The following is a 24,528-nucleotide window of genomic DNA, read 5'->3' on the forward strand; positions in this document are numbered from 1 at the left end:
ACAATAAAGTCAAAACTTTTTAATGAATCTTTTTGGGTGCACTCAGACTGAGACCGATGTCTCACATAGTTGCTAAAAATATGATACACAGTTAAGAGAATGGATGAAGTTGATGCAGACAAAATGATGAAACATCAAAGAAAGTCATTCTTTATTTATTTTTGCTCGTTTGCATTTTGCATGCGTGTACAAAATGAAGGACATTGTGCTTCCAAGTATGTATATCAAATTGTCAAAATAAAATGTCCAATTATAAATTCCTGGGGACCACTTTGGCTTTGTCAGAAAAAACAACAAAAAACTGCATGACAAAAACCTCTACTGTCCAAAAGATCGATATTGCAGTAACTAATAAGTCTGGAGTGAAAGGTGCTGTTGAAACAGAAATGGAAGCAAATGTGCAACTTCCAGAGCACAACAGCAAAGGTACATGGCAGCTGGTTTGCATGCTAAATCAGGTGGTGTTATGTACCAAAACACACACACACATCCCCCAGAAAATAGCAAATAACTATATAGGAATTTTACCCTGTTGTAATATGTTCACAGCTTCCGCATGTGCTGAATTATGAACATCTTTTCCATTTAAAGCGTTGCAGCATTGTGTGTATGAGCATGACCTTTTTGACCATCAAAAAATGTTTAAAGAAAGAAAGAAAAAAGATGATCAATATGATGGTAAAAGCAGTTACCCGGTATTCCCCACCACCAAGCACCATCATTTAAACTCAACATACTTAAACCCTTCCCAGCTATCACTCAGAACACACAGATGAAGACCTCACACCTTCTAACCAATAACTGGCTGTATCCCCCCAAAAACTGTAACAAAATAAATCCTCAAAATTCTCTTAAAATAAGTTATGATTTCTGTGGTCAAATAAAGTGACTATACTGAACATATCATATGCTGTAATATATCGCCCGTGTGTTCTACATCTGGAGAATACAAATATGAGGTGGTGATTTAAAATAAAATAAAAAATAAAGCAGTGCTGGCTTCTTCTCCAGAGTATGTGACAATCAGTGGAGTCTGCTGCGTGCTAGCCGGCCATGAGGAGAGCTTGCGTCTTGTCTAAAGGTAACATAAACTTTGGATGACAAGATCCCAGCCGCCCAAGCGGAAACGCTTTGAGGTGATCGATTTCACTTGCTTCAGCACCTCCAATCAAAATGGAGGCCAACCACGATGCATGACTGGTGAATGTGGTTGAGGTGTTTCTTAGCACGCACTCCGATAGTGAGAGGCTGCCACGACAGCCAGGACGAAAGGCAGAGGTGCGCTGGGTTTCAGGAGACTTCAATGGTGTTTCGAGCTGTATTGAGCCCACAGAGGTGAGCAGCGAACCCCACAGACACAATATTGATGTCTGTGGGGTGGCGTGTAGCGAAGTCGCTCCGAGCGCATTGGTGTGCCTGTTCAGACTCTCGTTGGACAGAGTGCAACAGGGGAGCCGCTGGGCTTGAACGGGGGCGTCAGGGTTCGGGACTGCCGGGGTGACTTGGTCTGGGGGTCTCAACAGGGTTTGGCCACTTGGACAGAGACTGAGCTGGTGGAGCACAGTGCTTGTGGCGATGAGACTCGCTACACTGGTCAGATACAAAAATCCAAGCATACAGGAAACCTGGGGAGGGGGGGACAAAACAAAACATTATTAGACTTAATACTTTGAATTGGAGTCACTTTGGGATCAACTTAATTTCGGTGAATATATTAGGTTTAATGAACTCATAATCAATTATACTTAATACTTTCACTATGGACTAACTTAATCATGTGTTGCCGATTTAAGTGATATCTTTTTTTTCCAAGTTGGTCAACAATTCAATTTGTAATCTTAAATTGGTTCAATAGTTTTCTTTTTAGAGTGTACGCCCCTGATAAGACTCCCTTGCTCACCTTGATAAAGTGCTGGTAGATAGCTGCAAGTGTTTGGCTCCACGCTGATTGCTCGAGCAGCACGCAGAGGTCAGTGTAGGTAAACCAGCCTCGCGTCATCCCTTGACGCTCAGCAACGCTGAGAACACAAAATCACTTTTTTCACAGGAAACCCTTCATTTGCCAAGTGAGCATATGAACCTGGAGAAAGCGCACAGACCTGCTCTCTAATTGGCCCAGTGCATCCAAGAAGTCATTTGCCCCTGTGAAGAGACTCCAGTCCTGCAAGAATTGACAAAAGGATTGGGACAAGGGGCAAAGAAAAAGCAGGGACAGGCTACATGTGAATACACACAAACTTACAATCGCGTTAAGGAAATTCATTTCCAGCTGATTGACTGTTTCGACATCCAGTTTTCCAGCTGTTCCCCACTCATCGTTGAAGACCTCCTCTTCCTCTCCTTCATCATACAAGTACTTGCTGGCAACCATCTAATGCAGAGTGGCAGATAAATGCATTTGTCAAAAATAATCAAGACACTCAAAATAATTAAGAACATAATCTATATGTGCCAAGCCAAAATGATCTGTGAATATACTTACTATAACTGAACAATACAACTCCCATTCATTGTGACTATTTGAATTCAAGTCCATAGTGAAGCAAAAAGTTAAAACAAGGCTGCAGGACTTAAATGTGAGGAGTTAAAGGAGCGCTCACACCTTGCGGATGTGCTACATTTCAAGCAGCCAGTACAGATTGGGAAAGAGTAAGAATCACATAAAAACATCCAGAAATTGCCTTAAGTGGCACATTTGGACCATCTGATGCACATTAAGTGAAAGCGAGAAACAGACGGGATCATCAACCTGGACAAAGTTTACAAGCATGGGAGACTAACAGATAGATGGAGAAAAATGAGGTGAAATTTAGGTCATTGATCAAGTTTGTGCGTATTTTAGGATCATTTAATAAGATTCCCTTTTAATTTCATTTGTCCTCCGTATTGTTGTTTGTGTGGCTTTCTCCGCTAATCTTCAACAACCCAGTGGGTTGGAGGGTGCTGGGCTGTTTGGCGGTTGATTAATAAAAGGCTACAACAACAAACGCAAATCCACTATGTATTTTTATGTACCTGTACTAGCAGCACAAACACCATAACAAGAGTAACAACTAGTAATGCACCGAATATTCGGACACAGAAAATGGCAAAAATATGCATTTTCGGTATTCGGATGAAATAAAATTCAAGCCGAAAAAATATGGCCGGAAGAGGATGTTGTGGTGACGCAAAAAAAGAAAAAAACAACGCTGCAAGCTAGTGTCTGTTTGAATTAAACATCAAACACGGGAGTAAGTGTCCGCCTAGCTGCTCGCTGGCCCCCGGCAGCTTTATTGTGCACACCGGAGAAGGAGAGGGTCGCTTGGTAAACTATATTTAAAAAAAAAAAGAGAGCGCTGCAGAGTACTGACCTACAGGTGAGCCACTCTTTCTCCTGCAGCGCCTTCCTTTTTTTCTTTGATGAGAGCCCATTGAGTGCTTCCACTTTTTCACTTGGATTCTGGTGGCCGTGCTAAATACTTTAGCTAATGTTAGCACTATTGCTATCGGGTGACTACAGATCTGTAAAGGACGCCGTGTGTGACTTTGCAGTCCGTTCCCAAAGCCGATTGGCTGGTGCGAAGAAATTTATTTATTTTTAAACGTTGGTGAATATGTGAATGTGCCGATTTTAAGTGCAAAATACTGTACATTGACTAAAAAGTGCAATTGCACCGCCAGAAAATGCTCAGTTGCTCACCCCGCATTTGGTGTTTAATGTACCATTGGCCAACATGTGTCTGATGTCTGTGGCGTGGACGCATTTCAATTTATATTGTGCTTTGTTAAAATGCCTGTGCTAAATAAGCCTAAATATTTTATAAGGATATTATAATTTTAATTAATTATAATAAATGCAAAGATAATAAAAAAATTGGCATAGGTTTTTTTCCAGCGTTTCGGTTTTCGGCCAAGCATTTTTCATTTTCGGTTTTCGATTTCAGCCAAAACATTTAATTTCAGTGCATCCCTAGTAACAACAACGCTTTAATATGGTAATCCTTATGAATGATACGAGCAACACAAAAACTGGGGTATTTTGTAGATGTAACAATAAATGCGAAGCCACATTTTTATGTAACTATATTAGCAGCGCCTCGATAGATAAAATAAATAAAATATTTCTAAGCCTCTGCTAATCAATTAACCAGAAGTACAGTAAGTTTTTATTTTTTTCTAACTGTGCGGCCCGCCCCAGTCCAAAGTGGCCCACGGCCCGGTACTGGTTAGTGGCCCGGTGGTTGGGTATCACTGCCCTAGTATATGTATTGAACGACCTTTGACCCCAGACACATACCATGGAGATCAGGAAGAGGTCAGAGGAGGAGATCTTTTGTAAGTATTCAGGGTTTCTATTTCGAAGCCTTTCAATGTAAACCAGTGCCAGCATCATGGCACACGGTGAAATACAAGCCTCCCTGGAACAAAAAGAAAATAATCGCCGTTAACCTGAAATCCTGTTGAGTTTAATTTAGTTGAAAATGCATTATAGAATTGTGGAACATGTCTTGCACACCTGGACACATGAACGGCATATTTCTTGTGGAGTTTCCTTATTGGGCTTGGTGCTGATTTCTGGAAGATTTCAACGGCGATATCTGAAGGAGATGACAATGAATATCTGAGCAATTTTTTACTTGGCTAACAACAATTTTGTGTGATACACTACTAAAAAAAAGTTAGGGATAATGGGCTTTCGGGTGAACTTAATTTGACCTCCGCTAAACTTTAGAAGGCACACGTCCGACTGTAATTTTGTGTGTGCAAAACTCGCTCTTCTCTAATATGGAGAGGGTCATAAGAAGTAAAAATAAAAATTTGAAAAGTGGGCAATCGTCTGAATAGTGTTGTGTATTTTAATCAATGTTTCTTAAAAGTTTTTATTCACATAAAAATTTTGTGTTTCAGATACTGTGTTGATCGATGGGAAGTAAGTATGGCTTAGTGACTATGGCTGATTGCATTGTTCCTGAGAAATAAACTAATAAAAATGCAAACTGATGTTGAGGCTATCCTACAGCGAACAATGCAAGAAATCTTTGAGAAATATTTGTTTTGTGCAAATAATGGTGCCCATATAGAGGCCAATAAATTAAGCTAAAAAAAAAAACTCGTTAAAATAAAATAAATCCAGTTAAAATATCTCAACAACTGCCACTGTAATAATTTTCTTTAATTGTAAAGAAACTTTATGGACACCCTGCATATCAGCTCTGAAGTAAGTTACCTTGTTTGTTTGTTATTGTAGTGTTGTGTCAATAAATAACTATTGCTAAAAAGATACCCACTTCAGGCTTCATATCAAACTTCAAGAGGGATTCGAACCAGTGTCGGAGCACTTATGGGGTGACTATTCTAACCAGTATTCCACGAGCTAGTATACATCCACTGACGCTGAATTCTTACTTATAGTTCTCGAGCGATTCACGACAAAAATAGCACTAGATGGAGAGTTGCCGGTCATGGGAAAATAAATATCCACTTAGTTTTAGGTTCGTGCTAAAAATTCACCCCAAAACCCAATATCCCGACCTTTTGGTGAGTAGTTCACGTGCAAGATCCACCTTCTGAAAGTATATTACCTGTCATAGGAGAGGAGAGTACTTCAAGTGACATATCGCGATCCAATCCATAATACAGTCGCTTTCTCACTCGTTCAGACAACCTTTGGTGTCCAGGAAGACACTGCGAATGCAGATTACATAGTGTCATTACATAGCCGACACTTTCAGTAAACTGGCTTCACATTTTATCGTTGGAGTAAAGTGCTGTTATTAAATGTCTGAAATCAGCGACGCGCGAAAGAAAGCCAGGAGTCCGCGAAAAATACAGTTGAACTTAACATGGTTAGCACTTGCAGGTTCGAGATGTAACTTTATACAATAATGCCAGAAGACACGTAAAACACTTTCGACAGTAAGGTAACACCCTAACTCGTTTGGTAAACGAATCTAAATGACACAATTTAAAAACATTCACATTCATGATCTGAACTAGCACGCTAATATAGCACCTCGAGTTAGCTTAGCGTTGGTAGTTGGAGGATTAGGACAACCTACCGTGAACTCTCGGAAGTCTGAAAATTGGATCGCTGTATCGTTAAATAAAAAGTCAAAATCCATAGCTCTGTTTAGTGACGGTTCAACATTTATCCAGGCTGACGTTGCAAAGCGAACTGCTTGGCCTGGTGACCACCTTAGCACCACCAGAGACTTTTTTTTTTTTTTTTTTAGCTCCGCCAGATACACACACCCTGCTTGAACTAACAGTGACGTCAGAGATACGCTTGGGAGCTGTTTTCCCCATGATCAACCAACAGGAGGCGCGCTGCAAGTAGCAGTACGCAGTCATATGCGTGCCATGTTCTGTGTACAGTAGTACACTCTGGAGTCTGGACCGCTCACACTACACATATAGACAAATAACGTAACTCATTAGTTGTGAATACAATCAAAGCCAATCGCAATGCATATATAGACAAATAACATAATAAAACACAATCAGTCCATGAGCATTATACACTTGTGGAGTTAAGGCCTAGATACAAGGCCAAGATACACAGTTTTTCAGGACAGCACACGTGAATATTAAAGTACCCCCAAAAAGAGGATATGATCATATTGCAGCAAGAAGATTTGTAAAGTCGTTTAAAAAGTCCGTATTGTATTTTGGAGTTCGGTAAATGACACAGCATAGCACAGTGACAGTTGGGCCGACTTCAAAGAAGTATATGGTATATATATTATATTAATATTAACCCCCAACATTTTATTGCAATATGTTCTATGGCACTGGTGTCAAAGTACAGTCCTCGAGGGCCGAAGTCCTGCATGTTTTGGAGATGTTTCCCTTCTCCAACACAGCTGATTCAAATGATCAGCTCACCAGCAAGCTCTGCAGAAGCCTGATAATTCTGATCCTGATCAGGTGTGCTGAAGAATGGAAACCTCGAAAACATGCAGGACTCCAGCCCTCGACAAACGGACTTTGACACCAGTGTACAATGCATGGGCTCTTTCTACTACGCTATACCCGACATTCTGATTAAGATTGCGGTTGTGGATAAAGCAGCACAGAATCCACCCGTTTTTATCCATCCCAGGAGGCGGCCATTTTCCCACCTGCTGTTGACTGAAAATGACATCATAGTTGCTCAGAACCAGGTAATGACCAATCACAGCTCACCTTTTTTTTTCTGAAGCAAAACCGTGATTGGTTGTTACCTGAGCCCTGAGCTACTGCAATGTCATTTTCAGTTGACATCAAGTGGCAAAATGGCCGCCCCCCTGAGTTGGATAAAAATGAGTGGACACCAAACTAACACCAAATCAACTTTTTTTTGTGCTGAGAAACTGGATAAACGGGTGTCTACAAATGCTGTCTACATGATCTGGTCATCATTTTGACATTTTATTGCATGTTTGTTGAAAGTTTGAATTTGGGGCAAAAAAGGTGTTGGGCCATTTTCAGGTTAAACACTGGGATAAACACAATTTGGCTGTTTTTCCTCTCTTTGGACAAGCATCCACTACCACGTCCCTTCCGATTGGCTGTTAGCTAGCGAAACAGCGCACCGGGCAAGAAGAGCAAGTGACAACGTGGATGAACAGCACTCAACTCAAATGTATGGTTTTTCAGGACAGCACACGTGAATATTAAAGTCCCCCCATGAAGAGGATATGATCATATTTTAGCATGATTTCAGCAAGAAGATTTGCAAAGTTGCTTAAAAAGTCATTATATTTTAGAGTTCGGTAAATGACAGTGTTGAATTATTATACACAGATTTCACACATTTGTGTGTCTCATGTAAATACTGCATATGCAACAGCTAGACAGGAAAGGTGCCAAGTTTATTTGAAAGAACAACCTTTACAACAAATGCCATATATACAGAACCTTGAACAGAAGAGATTCTTAAAATGTGTTTTAACAGCATGTCAGGCACATTATCACAAAGCCTCAAACCCAGTGGCACAATGTATGGCTTTATTATTACCTCCATAAAAATCTTTGAAAACAGTTATCAACATTATTTCCCTTATACCTATGACATGTACAAAAGTACAGTGGACCCCTGCATAGTATCCCTGCATATTCAATAATGTTTGGGTTACCTACCACTCTAATGCAATTACAATAGGCATACATTTATCAAAAGCTCTTGATAAAATTATAAAAAATAAAACCTGACATAAATGCCATAACTAGTGTTGTTTGATCACTAGGGCTAGTTACATTGCACCAGTAAAAAAAAATATTGTATCACATTCAGAAACACAATTGAAAAAAATAAATAAATAAGCATGATACATTCTATCAAATTCAAATAATATCTAAATTCAAGATCATCACACCATCCAACCAAGGAGCATTCAATGGCCATGGTGGCCTGAGGGAGTGGAAGGTGGCTGCAGTTTCTCAGACTTGCAGTCTTTGGCTTCGGTGTCTGATGAGGAATCAGAGTCCTGAGCCTGCTGTTGATTTGCCCACATGTCTGCATACAGGCCTTGCTTTTGCAGGAGCTCCTCATGTCTTCAATAGAAAGATAGTGACTTTACTACTATGTCATCAAATATGAGAAATGTTCAGATTATTGGAAAAAAGCTCTTACCGTCCTTGCTCAGCAATCCGACTCTCGCTGATGACAATAATCTGGTCTGCGCCAATGATTGTAGACAACCTATAAAACACAGTTTATTAGCAAAAATAAAAGTCAAAGGAAGACCTGTGTAGCGATCGTTTTACCTGTGAGCTACAACAATTGTCGTACGATTAGCACAGACTTTGGCTAGTGAGGCCTGGATGTTGCGTTCTGTTTGGGTATCGAGCGCTGATGTGGCCTGTAGAGACACCATGTTTTATCAGATTGGAAATACTGCAGATTTAGGACTTGGGTAAGGCCAGTGACAAAATGTTTGCCATGCTGTGATGATCTCACCTCATCCAGAAGGATAATCTGTGGTGCCTTGAGGATGGTCCTAGCTATCGCCACCCTCTGCTTCTCTCCCCCACTCAGCTTTAGTCCTCTTTCCCCCACTTGAGTATCATAACCTACAATAGACAAATATTGCATCATATGGCGTTTTTGTCAACCCAAATGACAAATCAGAACTGACAATTGTCAATGCAAAAACCACCTTCAGGGAATGCCATGATTCTGTCATGGATATCACCAGCAATCGCAGCGTCTTCCACCTCCTGGTTGCTTGCCAAGATGCGACCGTAGCGGATGTTCTCCAGGATGGTGTCGTTGAACAGCACCGTGTCTTGGGGGACCACTCCAATGTGTGCTCGCAGAGATTTCTGTGTTAACTGAACACAATCAAAATAGGATGTCACTTGCTCTCCTCCTGCTTTCTACTGTGCTGGAATTATTGCAGAAATTCACACCCTTACACATACTCACTTTGGATATATCCTGACCATCAATGCGAATGCAACCCCCCTGAACATCATAGAAGCGGAAGAGGAGTCGGATGATGGTACTCTTCCCGGACCCTGATGGTCCTACCTATGGAAAGGTCCATAAAAATTACCTTTCATTTCCCATTGAAAATAGTTTCACGCAGGTTTTGACATACCAGGGCCACAGTCTGTCCAGGTAGTACTGCAAAGGAGACATCCTTGAGAACCTCCTTTCTATAAAATGAAGACAAACACTGAGTGGAACTGCCCGTCATCATCATGTTTCAATGAGAAAGCAAAGGGGAACTCACCCATGTGTATAACTGAAGTAAACATTTTCAAATTCAACTTTTCCTAGCTTGTATTGAAAATTCACAGCATTTATCGCATCTATCACCTGTGTACAATAAAATAAAATAGTTTTAGGAAAGTGAGAATAACAGATGTTGATGCACCTGTGAGATTCAAATGTACCTCTTCCTCCTCCTCAAAAAGTTGGATCATGCTTTCCATGTCAATGAATGCATTTTGGATCATTCTGAAAAAAAAAATGCATTGAAAACAGCCATTGATTATTATCTAACTAGCTAAAGCACATGAATCATGTTCTTACCTGTAGTAGGTACCAAACCAGTTGAGAGGAGTATACAGTTGGATGATATATGTTCCAAACAGAACAAAATCACCAACCTGGAATAACACATGGAACAATTCAAGCATGCGTCCAATGGCGGCCCAACCACATGACATTTCTTCAGAAAAAAACTATTCTGTGTGAATATCAGCACCTGGAACTTTCCTTCAGTCACAAAATAGGCACAGAGCAGGGAGCCGGCCAGCAGACCGCCACCAATGATCACGTTCTGGGTTTGGTTGAGGAGGGCCAAGGAGGCTTGTGTCTTCCACTCAGATGACTGCAGTGGGAAGATACCACAACCATTAGTTAGACACATAACATTATTGACTTTAACCGGGGTACTGTACTGAAATCATTCTTTCTTTTTCCACATTTTTTTTTTACATGCAATTCCATTTTAGGCCAAACTCTATGTACCTCTGCTATGCTAAGTTATGAGGAACAAGAGTGGCTATATCAAATCAATAAATACATACATTTCAATGAATAAATAAATATTGAAACAATGAAATAAATACTGAAATAATGACAAAATGCATGACACATCTAAATTTAAATTTGGCAGTCTTGGACCTCCGCACAAAGAGGCGCTGGTGTTCCTTTTATCTTATTTAGCTATGTGTTCAAAAGAAAGAAGGGCTTTTTACTACTTGTTCGCTCATAAGTAGAGTTGGATAAAGTATACCTTTTTTCGGGTGGCGCGCTAAAACAGAAAATGAACAAATGCTCCTGATGTGCCAACTTTTGACACAACTACAAAAGGTGTCGTGATGGTTGAACACTGATCAAAAATCCAGACTAGCATGATAAAAGTGGATTAAAAACATCCTTAATATGGATTGCTATGACGGTATTTGAAAACAAAGTCTCCACTGTGCAGGGCGTGATTTGAATGTATTCGTCGACTACGAGGTTCTTGACTTAAAATTGTGTTTATGCGCATTATTACTTGACCAAATTAAGTTTGATTGTTAACAAATGGTGCAGCTGAGAGCATTTGTTTGATGTAATTTTTTTAGTTGACAAAATTCCCTCACATTATTTTAAACGGTATATTTTAATCTAAATGCTAATAGAAAAAATTAAACAGCTGTTCGACAAGTGGATTTGCTCAGTCATTACCGTAATTTCTCAAGTAAAATATAGTACGCTCGAAAATGTAATACGCCCCCCAAAAGCGGTTGTTTCTTTGTACTCTGTATTTTGCGCTTCCCCAATTTGCTGATATCCATGTTCAAAAATTTAACTATTATCTGCATAGTAAATTGATAGATTGATATTTCTCATGCTCAGACATATTTTTTTGTGTGTGTGTAAAGAGGAGTTTTCTTACATTGCTAAAGGTTTTGTCTGACAAATTTCGAGCGAACAGATATGAATACCGGTAGTGATACCTTGACACAACGTGCCCTTTTTGAGCTGCGCGCCTATAGCGACGTTAAACTAGGTCAAATTTATCAGCATATTTAGGATATGCCATCCTGAAACATATGTTCATTTTGATGAACTCCGTGCAGACACCCTTGAAGGCTCGTCTCGCAGTCCGGACTTCAGGTTGAGATATCTGAGACAATCGGCAAAGGACGCCCCTCATGTTGGAGATTCCCACGGCGTTTCAATGCTCCTAAAACCTCTGGTGAGGTGGTTTGATGACCCCTGCACGTGGCCAATCATCCTCATGTTTCCCAAAGCCCAGATGGGCTCAGGCGTGGATATACAGGTAGCTGCAGTAGCCTGGGAATAAATGCCTCAAAGAACACGAGCGCATCTCTCCCTCAGCAGACTCCCTTTAGATTTAGCAGCCTGTTCATATTTGCCGACATTCTAGATTGGATACTTTATCTTTTAACCCATTGTTTGCCTTTTCCAGCACATCCAGTCTCTTTTTAATCAGTGCAATGTCATCCTCCAGGTGGGAAATGCGTATCAACATCAGCCTGGCAGGCAACAACTGCCTCAGTTGCGGCTGTGGCGTTATCGAAGCGCTTTAGCATGTTGTCCACCTTTGATTCAAGATTTGCAAGTGATGTATTTACAGACATCAGGATGCGTTGTCCTTCCTCTGCTACTGCAGCTGAAATATGCTTTAGCAGAGGTGTGGTCATAAAAGCAGAGGAGGTAGTTTCAATGCTAGCATTAGCATTGCCAGCGCAGAGAGCAGCACCATTACTAGCCTGATTTGAAACAGAGCAGTCCTCAGAAGCATCCCAGTCTTTGATCGGTTGTTTAAATGAGTTCCCTGTAGACATTTTTTTTAAACAAAAAGTCTTAACTCAGTTTCTTAGTTCCAGCACACTGAGTGCAATTAGTAGATACAAGGGTGAAAGTAAATGAAGTTTAGGTGGAAAGGAATATTTGGCGTTTCGTTCACTCCACCATTTTGGGTTCAGTTTGTCAAACATGAAATTCAGTTGAGAAATGAGCAAGTTACAACTTAATTCCACTGTCAATGCATTGCATTTGATGAGAAAATTGACGTCCTGCTTCTGCCACAAACACAAAGAGGGGAAAAATAATCTGCATATGCGCTTATGTGTCCTGGAGGCGACCAAGCGCGTTGTAAAAAATGCAAATGTGGTGAAAACTTGCTATGGTGCTGCTGGCGAAACTACTTTTATACAAGACATCAGGTAAGACTTTACGGCCGTTTACTTTTTCTTTTATTATGGTGAGTGACAAAAATGGTAACTGAAGAAAGATCCTGCATTCACAGTGAAATTGCGGGAAATTACGGGATATCACTGTTTAAAATAGACATGCTGCTGTTTCATCAATATACGTGGCCTGTCACATACCTGGTATTTCAAGATGGCGTCTTCAAAGCGGCTGACTTCATAGTTCTCTGCATTGTAGTATTTCACTGTCTCAAAGTTCAGCAAGGAGTCAACAGCCTTAGTCTTGGCAATATTGTCCTGCTGATTCATGACCCGTCTATACTTTGTCCTCCACTCTGTGATAATGATGGTCAAAGCTGGTAGACAAAGAGACAGAAGATTTGTTTTACTGTCAGTGACAGCTGAGAAAAATGGAGAATTTCTGAAGCACAACTGATGTTACTCACTGAGGTAAAGGGTCATGCATACAAAGACAATGAGGCCGAACCACGCGTTGAAATATGTGATGAAGTAAATGATGGATATGACAATGTCAGCAATTGTTGGGACGATGCTGAACACAATATAGCTGTGGAGAAAAACAAATCTTTCAGTCAATTTTCACTTCTGTAACATTAAAACCAACCAACCAAACCCTGTGCCCACAATGTTGTTGTAAATGTATATGTACAATTGTTTTTTAACCCTACAGAATTCTACCATTTACAATAAAACAACAAACTAAATTAATTCAAATAAATACATGCATTTCATCCATCCATAATCGCTTATCCTCAAGAGGGTCACAGATGTGCTGTCAATTAAAAATGATTAGGCAAACAGGAATCATAATGCCATTTAAGACAATCAAAGCAGTGAATATTGTTATTTCTGCAGTATGTCATCATTTTTTTCCCCCATTAGTTGAGTCACTGCTGAATTTGGTCTCAATCACATCAAACTGTAACCGTAAAATATAAATTAGTTGATCGATAGCTTTTAACTACTGTACCTATCTAACATGCAAGTAAGTACAAGGCTGAAACTAATAAAACTAGATCAGTTTGTTGACTTAATCCACCTGAGCAAGCTGTTGACGGACGAGGTGCCACGGTCGATGCTTCTCAGCACGTCACCTGTTTTGCGGCCCACGTGCCAGCGCAGTGAGAGGGCGTGCAGGTGGGCAAACAGGCGTACCTGCACCACCCGGTTGGTGAACTGCTGCACTCGGATCCATAGGAAGGAGCGCAGGTTGCTGACAAAACCCGAGGCGCCTGCAAGAAGAAATAGGGTATCACTTGCAAAGTAGCCACCTGCCTTCTGTGACTCTGGGCTTCTGTATGCACAAAAATGGGCCAGAAATTTACACTAGTTACTTAAGTTTCAACTCAAAACAGCTTGCTGGATGTGATGCACGCAGAGACAGTTAAAACTGAGGACTCATAACCACTGCTTGACTTGATAACTTCTAGAGGCAAGAGGGAATTTGTGCTATTGTTGCTAAATGTGTAAATACAACACTTTCTGCAAATGAATATTTTTGTTAAATAAAAAAAAAATAAAAGCACTTTGTTGTTATAGAGATGCTAGCCTGCTTTCAGACTACTGTTGAGGTGAGGTGACCTTGAACCAAGCCACTAACTTCTAACCTGAGCTCAAGGGGTGTAGGAATGTTTGTGTACCCATTTCTCTTTGCATATTTGTGTAAAAAGGTCTGTCATACCTGCACCCCCGCCCTGCATGAACTTTAGCAGGACATAAATACACACAGTGGTGGTCAGAGTGTGCCAGCTGCTGCCATCAGTTAGTTCATTGACTAAAAAGAAGAAGAAGAGAAATCATGATTAAAAACATGAAGCATCAGGTGAAGATGAGGTGCTCCTGTTGGTATACACGCCTATATTTTTGTAGAAAATGGGAACAAAAACATTGATTGCCCTCTCGACTCCCAGCAGCCCCAAACAGAAGAGGACAAGCAGCTGGAGCCAGACGCTGCCCCGAGGCCACATGTAAGGTAACAGCAGCCTGGCCTTCTTCATGAAGCCCTCCCAAGTCGAATGGTTCTCATCTGGTCTGCCCAAGAGGCTCTGAGACGATGACAAGAAGCCAATCAAAATGACCAAATGGACTGATGTACAGAGAATGTTTTCATTTATATTTTGCACATCATTACCTGGCCGCTCTGCTCTACATCTCGCTCATCTTCATTTATAAGAAGCATGTATGGTCTCCTCGGTAAGCCTGGGGCCTTGAGACCAACAAAGAAGAGCAATCCTATGCCCACATAGCGCATCAGCCATAAGGCAAACTGCACCTAAGAGGTTTCATGAACAGTTAAAATAAACATCAATATGAAAGTAAAACTGTACTTGTGTTGTAACATAAGCCTGTCTGCATGATGCATGTCACTTGAAATGTTTGGAGTGGGAGGGGCAAGATGTGGCCTCCTGCTGATAGTTTTGGCTAGCTGAACGTTAGACACAGTGACTCAGCAAAAAGAGCAAGGGCCTGCATTTGACAGCTGTTCATTAAGTACTTTTTACATCACCGCAAGTCAGGGCGGCAATCTATTTGTACAGGAAACAAGACTGACAACATGCACTCCAAGGGAATAACAAGCCTATTGTAAATGTTTTACAGTTTAGTGGGTCAGAGGTTGATTAAGTCCCCACTATTAAATATTAACACTAACTTGATGCATCGTTCAAAGTATATTCTGACCCACGCCAAACTGAAATCACTTGATCACACAACTGCAGGGAGGCTAAAAGTGGACACTTGTATACACAATTTAAGACAAATACATTGACCAGTGACCACAATTGAAGGTCATTAAAGAACTTAACCAAAATAGATGCCTTTATCATAATAGGTATGATCAGTTTTAATTGACAAGGGTCGGAAAGTTATTTACTATTTGTTATTGTGTTTGCTGTTTGCAGAGTGGTAGACCATGTTGCATTATACTGACAGCTGTTTGCAATAATTGTATTATATTTAGTTTACCTTTAGTTTACGAAAGGGGCCAAAATGTTTGATCCAGCTCCATAATGCACTGCAATTCAATTTTACGCTACTAGAAACTACAACGGCATTAATGAACATTGTTTAATTTGCACGTTAAATTGTTTTTGGTGTGACTGCTGTTGTGCCCAATATTTCAGTGTCTCATACCTGTTGCTTATTGTCTTCCAGGCCCCACCACCAGTGAGGACTGAACCAGGAGACAAATGCCAGGTTCTCAGCTGCGAACGCCATCGCCCAGAACAATAGTAGTGCTGCACTGTGGCCCCGTGTTCGATCCATGACCAGAGCCCTTCGCCTCTCCACACTGAGCAAGGCAATCCCCCAAACCCAGGCTAGGACAGAGAAGCAGCCATAGAGCAGCACATAGCCTGGGAGCTCGTCTCCTTGGGTGGCTCGCCACACCATTCCACCCAGAAACTGAACCAAGACAAGGCTGGAAATGGCCAGCTGGAGTGTGTAGAGACGGGAGCGGGGGATGAATTTGGGCTCCATTGCTGTGCCATACTTTTTGTAGAAGATGAAGTGGACAGTTCCGAGGAAGAACGAGATGGTGAGCAGGACAGCAGGGGCCAGAGTGAAGTAAAAGCAGGGGGCGATTCCTTCATCCACCCACGTGTGGGAGATGGGAAAGCCGGCTTCACAATAGCTGTGTACTAACACCATGACTCCTGTCGAGAAATGCCAGAAAACACAAGAGCGAACTTGAGCACCTAATTTTGTTGCTGGTTTTACTTTACAACCACATTACGTCCAAAAACGGTGAAACTGAGTCATACAAATCATCAAATAATCCTGTTACGAAGCATATTAGTTTATTTGAGCTCACCATTAACGATGCACACTCTCCAGGTGTCAGTAGCAGATGTGCTAGCCTAGTCCGTTCCAAACAACTTAACGTCGACCAACATTGGAGCGTGTTGCGTACAAATTGACTTGTGTGTCATCGGTTCTCTGTGGTTGCTTTTCGGGCTGGTCGGTGACGTCACGCGTGTTAGACAACACACTGGTAATGGACGTCAGTTACGAAAACCACGCAAGTCATGGACGTACAGTATGCTTAGACTTCAGCGCCCCCCAGAGGATATCATCGGTGGCAATCATCTTGTTCTACTGTCTTCTTTGGCGGATGGCAACCCATTTTATGATGCATTGCTGCCACCAGCGGGACTGGAGTGTGGATTGCGATACCTACCGGGGGGGAATGGAATGACAGCAAAAACAAAACAACATAAACAATGAATTATATCACGCTATGAACACCATAAAAAAAATTGGACATTCTTTTTCCTGGAGGAAATCAACTTTGTTTACCAAGCCTCTTCATCGCATTACCTGAAACGTGGCAATGAAAAGTTCTGATGCTTATATTTATTTTGTAGCCAATTCACTTTGTTTCCAGTGGAGCACACGCTTGTTTCTTGTTGAGCTCAATGATTGCATTTTCCTGTAAGGCATTTGACCATTTTGTGTAGAGTTGAGACCTGTGTGTCCAATTCTCATAGGCCTACTATAGTGATTATGTCATCTCTCCTTTTTAAGGTACCTCACTCCCTGTGCCAACCTTCCTTTCGATATTGGAGAGATGTCTATCAGTTTAACTCATATCCCAGCATTCCTGCCTTGCAAGAATGCGTGCATGTTTTAATAAATGTCATTACTTTGATAATATTTAAAATTTTCACTTCTGCTACAGCTTGCTGTTGTGTGAAATCGCACTGCAAAATTTGTCATTGTGATTTCACAATAAAATAAGTTTTGCATGACTTTTAGCAACATACTGTGAAATGTACTCACGGCAATTTACTGTAATTTCACAGCTGCAATATTAAAACAAACACCCACTAAGACTCAGATTCACCCCGACAGACAATTTACAGCCTTCAATGAACCTACCAGAAAAGTGCTATATAAATCTGACGCATCATCATCATTGTTATTATTATTATGCCTGTTTTTGGAATGTGGGAGAAAACCAGAGCACATGGAGAAAACCATGCATGCAGGTACGGGGAGACCATTCAAATCCACACAGGAAAGCTGGAGCTCAGATTTGAACCCACAACCTCTGCACTATGAGGCGGATGTGCAAAAAGGCTGATATACCTATATTGAGCATGCACGAGTGCAAATTCAAAAATAATTATACAAATTCAAAAATAATAATAAAGGAAAGCACAAAAATGTCCATGGTAAAAGCATTTTTGACCATTAAAAAAAAAGTCATAATGGTATTTTTAAAATGTAGCCTGTCCATGGTGGGCCCCGAAGTACCCACCCCGCCCCCGCCGCCCATGGCTCACATCAATGAAAGCCCCCCTCTACGGTTGGAATAGCTGTAGAATAAAAAGGAATGATCCTTGGTTACAAATCTTGAAATTAATTATTTGTACCCCATTAGTTCCTTATCGCTACTAAATCATCACAGCGTGTAATGAAATTCAAACAATATTGGCTGAAAACAAGATTTGTGAAATGAAACACAAGTAATGACTACGATATTGCCATGTGGCCGTTAGATGGAGCTAAATACAAATGTATGTTTGTTATCTAAGTATAAGTCAATCACGCGATCGCCCACACACCCGCACAGCCAGGTGCTGAAAAAGGATTTACATAAGTATAGTAGGCTATTGCTGCAACAGGATCGATGGCACATTATATAAATGCAGTTTCACACAGATAGAAACGGCATCTAAAGGGGAAAGAGGATTTGCAGTTTCCCTGTAATTTAAAACCCAAGTTTTCTGTACAAAAAAAAAAAAAGCTTCTTGAAAAGCCAGCTGTCTCTGTCCTTTGAATGGGGATTAATGAAAGGCTCAGAAGTAAGTGAGTCTATACCTGCATATGAAAGGAAGGAAATAAAGAGGATCATCTTTTCCTGATGGGAGAGTGCACACACGCACAAACACACACACACACACACACACACACACACACACACACACACACACACACACACACACACACACACACACACACACACACACACACACACACACACACACACACGCACGCACGCACGCGCACGCACCCACCCACCCATACGCACACACATAGACACACGCACGCACACACACACACACACACACACACACACACACACACACACACACACACACACACACACACACACACACACACACACACACACACGGTGTAAAATCTTACCATTTAGACTAAAGCCATCACAATGGCCACACAGAGCTGTTAATCTGCTACATTGCCACAGTCCTTTTGTGTGAGTGGAAATGGTCCTTCTGTCCACCGTCTGGTTGTCACCCCACTCTTTTGTCCCGCTGAAGATGTGATGGCCTGCCCATCACAGCCTTCATCTTCCGCTCCTTTTGTGAGCCTTTCTGACTTCAGCACATACGCTTACTTGAATCTCACACATGAGCGAGGTGGGTTCATTCCTGCTTTTTCTCTCAATCCCCCTATCGCTTCCCTTGTGGCCGAGCGGCACATATGGATTGTGACAGGCTGGGATGAGGTGAATGTGGACGTCAATCTAATCCTGTGATTTAACCAGAAAAGAATATCAGTGGTGTTGGGAATGCTGCTTCCAATCTCATTAGCCACAAGGGAGATCAATAAAGCTTTCAGTTACGTTAGATTGTAGTACTCATGCTAGAAGCTTTGTGGAGTCAGTCCTTGTCATAAGCTCAGTGGCAAGGGACTTTTGCAACTTCTAATACTCAGTCATGATCAATCTATTGTGTGGCTCAAGCTGCGCAAGCATGAGAAACCGAAGGCTATGTTAGTCAGGGGCATTATATACATGTTTTTCCCTCTGTGAGGTTAAAAGGGACACATGTAAATTTTACTTTTTGGCATGGTGTGTGCTTTTAAGTTTTAGTTTTTACTCTAGAGAGAAACACAACATTTGTGTTTTGGTCTTAGTTTGGTTTCTTATCGGGTGTTTTTTGTTTCTGTGTCTCAAGTTTGTGCCTCCCCCCTGTTTGATTGTAATGCCCTTTTCTCCACCTGGTCATATCAGTTCTGCTCCCTTAATATCAGCCAATCAGCTCCCTCCGGCCATTTGTGTCTTGTCATGGTGTGCTTTGTTGTCTCATAAGGCTGTTTGTATTTACAGTAGGCTCTCAGTTTTCGTTCACTCAGTCTCTAGTCATTGTCACCGGTCCTCTGTGGAGGTGAGTCTGTCCCAGTATTCCTGCCTTGCAAGGATGTGTGCCTTTTATGATAAATGTCATGAGAACACATTTTTGGCTAAATAGCTACCACCATAATGGCCATCAATCCCACATGAGTAGGGACCCAAACAAAAAAAGTAGTTATTTGACCCCAATTTTTGAGTCAGTAACATGAATTAAATGCCAGAACGAACTAATGTTCTTCTTCTTGTTTTACCCGCCTTTATCGTATGCTCAAGTGCACTACACCAGTGGTCACCAACCCTTTTTTTCTGCCATTGACCGGTTCAATGTCTGCCCGATATTTTGGCGGAACTATTATAAAAAAACTGGAATAATACACACAACAAACACAAAGATTTTCCTCCCATGACGTGATCGGCTAGGTTAGGCAAAGATTCATTTCAAGGTATTATCAACAAGCAGAAACAGTTTAGTGTATCCATCCATTTTCCGAACCGCCTACCCTCTCGAGGGTTGCGAGCAAACAGGAGTCTATCCCAGCTGTCAATAGGTGGGAGGCGGGGTACACCCTGAACTGGTCGCCAGCCAATCGCAGACAGTGTAGTGTATGGCATGAAAATGATTTGTCTTTATGACCCCCCACCCACACACACACACAATCTGTTTGTGCAAGCAGAAGCCACTTATGATGCCAGGGTTGCACCTTCGTTATTTATGGTAACAAAAGCTGGACTTGCCATTGACTAAGCAATATATTGGGACATAATGGCCCTCAAAATAGGTTAGAGTGGGACAAAATTGTGTATTTTGATGAAAGCATGTCAAAGATATGTTAGTTAGACAACAGGTTACTGTTTTAAATTGTGACCAAAAAATGCACAATACATAATGTATATGCCTCTGTTGGAGAATGTAAGCTTTTAAAGTGAGACACACATCTCCTCTGAGTCCATCTTATAACGATTCAAGACATCAAGGCACTGTGCTGTATTCTTGATTCAAAGAGTAAAAACCCTCTACAGATCAGCGCACACTCTTTTTCAGGGGTTTGTAATGAATGGGTTGCTTTTATTTTCAGAGACTTGAGGCCTTGGCAGCATGTGGGGTCAACCACACTCACCGTAACAGATGTTTGCACTCCACTTAGAAAAACTTTACCCTTTGCCTCCTAAGTTTGACAATGTACTGTATTTCTGAGTTTCTGGGGCTAAACTTTGCCATTTCGGCATCCCCAAGAATAGTTTACGTGTGTTTTTTCCCCCTTCAGTGCTGCTGCCACCACATTGGGTAAGACCTGCTCTTGAAAAACACCAAAGTCTAACCTCTGCTGTGACTGACCTGCAACCTCACCATAGGCCTCTGTGTGGACTGACAGATCCATAAAGAGGATGTGGTACCTGACAAATGACCAGTAAGTGTGTGCACAAAAGATGACATCACAGGACAAGTGTAGGGAATCTGCCACAGATGCACAGTGGGAGGATGAGGCCTGTTTGATCCAATGCACGACACGTAACAGGTATTGCTGTACATTACTCACCCCCCAAGTAGAATCAGAAAGAGATGGTGGCTCACAGCAGGTGCCAAGCTAAGAGGTGTTACTTTTAAAAGAGTATGTCTTCGCTTAGGTGATGGATAGTGTTTTGTTTTGCATTCCATAGCGGGTCATCCATCAAAGCCTTGCAAATGTGCTTTGTGTCTCTGTGTGTGTGAGACTACATGCACTGATTGCATTCTGGTAGTGGTGTGGCTGTAGATCAGGGGTGGGCAAACTTGGTCCTCGAGGGCCGGAGTCCTGCAGGTTTTGGAGGCTTTTCTCTTCCAACACAAGCTGATTCCAATCAACAGGAACGTTATCAAGCTTATGCAGAGCTTGCTGTTAGTGATTAGTTGCTCATGTATCAGCTGCGTTGGAGAATGGAAACATCCAAAAAGAGCTGGTGGGGCCTTCAGTGTACGTAGCTGCATTAGGAGATGAGGACTATCCCTGGTGAACAATTATTTATTTGTTTGGGAGTCAAGGGAATACAAGAAACATCCTCATTTCTGATGATCTGATGTTCTCTAATGTGTTGAAAACAGTTTTTTGTTTTAGCCACGACCCAGTTAACATTTTCTTTAACACTTGGCCTCATCCTGGTTAGGGTCACATATGAGTTGCGGGGTGCACCCTGGGCTGGTCAGTAGCCTTCACAATCAGATCAACACCATATATTTAGGGTTATATAGAGTACCCCAAGAAAGCCATGCTGAGAACCAAGCTTGGAGACACGAGCAGGAGAAAATTATACATAATTAGTAGAATTTAGTACACAGTAGTACAAAGGCCACATATACTGTACAGGTGCATTTCAATTAATTATAATCATGAAAAAATATCTCAGTAGTTCAATTAAAAAAGGAACAATGCATATTATTAAACTCATCAAACAGAAAAATACTTTTTCAGGTTTGATTTCTGTTAATCTGGATTATTTCTTTTGTAATATTCTAATGTCTACCAATGGTCAATACAGTTTTTTTTGTTCTATATGATCAAAACTCTATAATCTTCAAAATTCTAAAAAAATAAAATAAAAGAAAGTAATGAAATATTTCAGTGTGTAGTGAATCTTTATAATGGGTTACACTTTTTCAGTAGAACCGCTGGGGCCCTATTTATATGCCCAGCGCAAGTCTGGCCACGAGTAGAGTTTTCTTTCTTTTGGTACTTCACTAGACTAATGCATATATAGAAGAGGGTATTTGTGTCATTCATCATTGTGGGAGGAAACACAACAGACTCCTGGCCAATCGAAGACTCCGGATCTCATCTCATTTATTTCCTAGCTACATGGCGGAAGGACTTGCTGGAGTGCATGCAGAAGATCGGGGTGAACAAAGTGCATTTTCAGTGAAATAAACTGCAACAAGATCTCCACTTGCGGATGATGTAAAATTGGCCGCTGTGGATGGGCACTTGGGCTGCGTTCAGACTGCAGGCAAATCGGATTCCTCCTCAAATCTGATTTTTAGGGCTGACTGTCCAGACTGTTTTTAGCAAGTGTCCAAATTCGATCTGTCCCTGTTCAGACTGAGCCACATTATTGATCCATCTGACAGGTTGCTGTAGCAACGGAGGCGGCGCCCAGCGTGTGTAGTGTTTGACGTCATGTGACGCTGTTTGCTGCTCCGTACTTCCCGTTTCTTGCGTTATTGTGTGATTGTTGTGTACTGTTTGCTTAATGTATGCCATGTTTGGCTTTTGATTTCAATTTGTTAAATAAAGCAATAAAAAAAACAAAAAACAAAAAACTTCCTGTTTCTTGCAAGCGCGTTAACCCTAGAACACTTTCGCTATTAAAAAGTAACATCATCACTTTTGCAGGGGTAAATTTTACCTGATATTATATACCCCACAAAAAGTACTTGTCATAAAAAAATTATTTAAAAAAGACACTACATGATAAATTTGAGTAATTTTCTTTTATTTGCAACTGTTCTATGTGTTACAAAATGGAAAAAGGAAACATAGGAAGACCCTAAAAACATGCTACAAAATTACTGAAAAATTAGGCATTTAAGAACAAAAAAAAGATTTTAAAAAAATGATACTAGAACCTTGGTTTTTGTGCCACCCATTCCTGTGAGATACGCAAACAGCTGCAGGAGAGAAGAACAAAAATACCATATTTTTACCAAGTAAAAATGACCAATAGACTAAAATATTGTTTTCCCCATAATAATTACTCCTTATAAGTTAAGTATAACTAAATAAGGAATAAGGTCAGTACACGCAGGGTAATGGCGTGGACACACAGGTTGATGGCACCTTTGTTGTGTCTTCCTATCCGAGCCTGTAAGCATTGGGCAAGGGACTATTGCTTTCTGCTGCAACTGGTCCCGCCTCATTTGGAGTGCCAGGGGTAGGGCTGTCAAGCAAGCATGCTACAGATCAGGACTCCAAGTTGACGTGACAGATTTGAAGAGGAAAGTCTCTGCTCTGCCCATGGTTTGATGAGTGCCAGTGCCAAAGCCTGAATATAAGGTCTCCTTTGCATTTGGTTGTCACCTCTCTTTATCACATTCACATTGTGAATGATCCAGGAGTTAATCACACCAGCATTGGTCATACCATCGAACACGCACAGTGGCCCAATCTTAGTTTTCCTTCCACAGCAATAGTGAGCACACATCTGGTCAGAAGTATCGACACCTCCCTTTGGTTGTAAAATTCAATTGCTTCAGGCTTGCCAGTGGCTCCTATTGTTGGTTGACATGTGGCAAGATTGCTTGATTTTATATACTAATACTATCACCGGGTGAAATTCACCCAAAACGTACTTCACCCTATTTCACTATTGCCAGGTGAAAATCACCCGAAAGCATGCCTGTACAAAAAAGTGGGATTTCGGGTAGGGAAACACCCACACCTTCAAAGATGTCAAAAAGAAAGGTGAAGCTACCCAGGAACCCATGACACAAAAATGCAACATATTGAAAATCATGTAAATACTTTTGCTTGGGTGAAAATCACGCGATAGTGCTATAAGGTTACAAAGCGGTTTTCTTTTATTTTTCTTTAATTTCTTTATAATTTTTTTTAACGACAATATGTCTATGGCTACGACCGGGCACTATTTTGCTATTTCCGGTTGTGCATGACAGGAGCCGACGTGGCAGTGGAGCCATCAAGGCGAGTGACCGCCGAGCATGCGAGGAAACAGCTGGGCAGCGAACCGATTGGATATTGACAGCGCGGGCGCATTGGTTTTGCACTCATAGA

General features: G+C 41.3%; 2 protein-coding genes across 2 annotated transcripts; both read right to left on the reverse strand.

The window, feature by feature from the left end:
- Positions 1-127: 127 nt before the first annotated feature.
- cnppd1 (cyclin Pas1/PHO80 domain containing 1) lies at positions 128-6,244 on the reverse strand. The gene is made up of 8 exons (XM_086066908.1): positions 6,042-6,244; positions 5,565-5,667; positions 4,499-4,580; positions 4,280-4,400; positions 2,243-2,371; positions 2,100-2,161; positions 1,901-2,018; positions 128-1,625 (listed from the first exon to the last, which is right to left on the reverse strand). Exons 1-8 carry the CDS (start codon positions 6,102-6,104, stop codon positions 1,044-1,046), a joined length of 1,260 nt encoding a protein of 419 aa, XP_085923034.1. The 5' UTR covers positions 6,105-6,244; the 3' UTR covers positions 128-1,043.
- A 1,570-nt stretch (positions 6,245-7,814) lies between these two features.
- abcb6a (ATP binding cassette subfamily B member 6 (LAN blood group) a) lies at positions 7,815-16,702 on the reverse strand. The gene is made up of 19 exons (XM_086069654.1): positions 16,475-16,702; positions 15,796-16,316; positions 14,795-14,935; positions 14,519-14,708; positions 14,345-14,437; positions 13,703-13,895; positions 13,089-13,210; positions 12,823-12,998; positions 10,179-10,304; positions 10,004-10,080; positions 9,865-9,928; positions 9,702-9,787; positions 9,567-9,624; positions 9,392-9,496; positions 9,123-9,297; positions 8,924-9,036; positions 8,731-8,825; positions 8,597-8,665; positions 7,815-8,517 (listed from the first exon to the last, which is right to left on the reverse strand). Exons 2-19 carry the CDS (start codon positions 16,309-16,311, stop codon positions 8,358-8,360), a joined length of 2,559 nt encoding a protein of 852 aa, XP_085925780.1. The 5' UTR covers positions 16,312-16,316; positions 16,475-16,702; the 3' UTR covers positions 7,815-8,357.
- Positions 16,703-24,528: the final 7,826 nt, after the last annotated feature.

This window comes from Leptonotus elevatus, chromosome 2 (assembly GCF_054856555.1).
Source record: "Leptonotus elevatus isolate MCC_2025b chromosome 2, RoL_Lele_1.0, whole genome shotgun sequence".
NCBI lineage: Eukaryota > Metazoa > Chordata > Actinopteri > Syngnathiformes > Syngnathidae > Leptonotus > Leptonotus elevatus.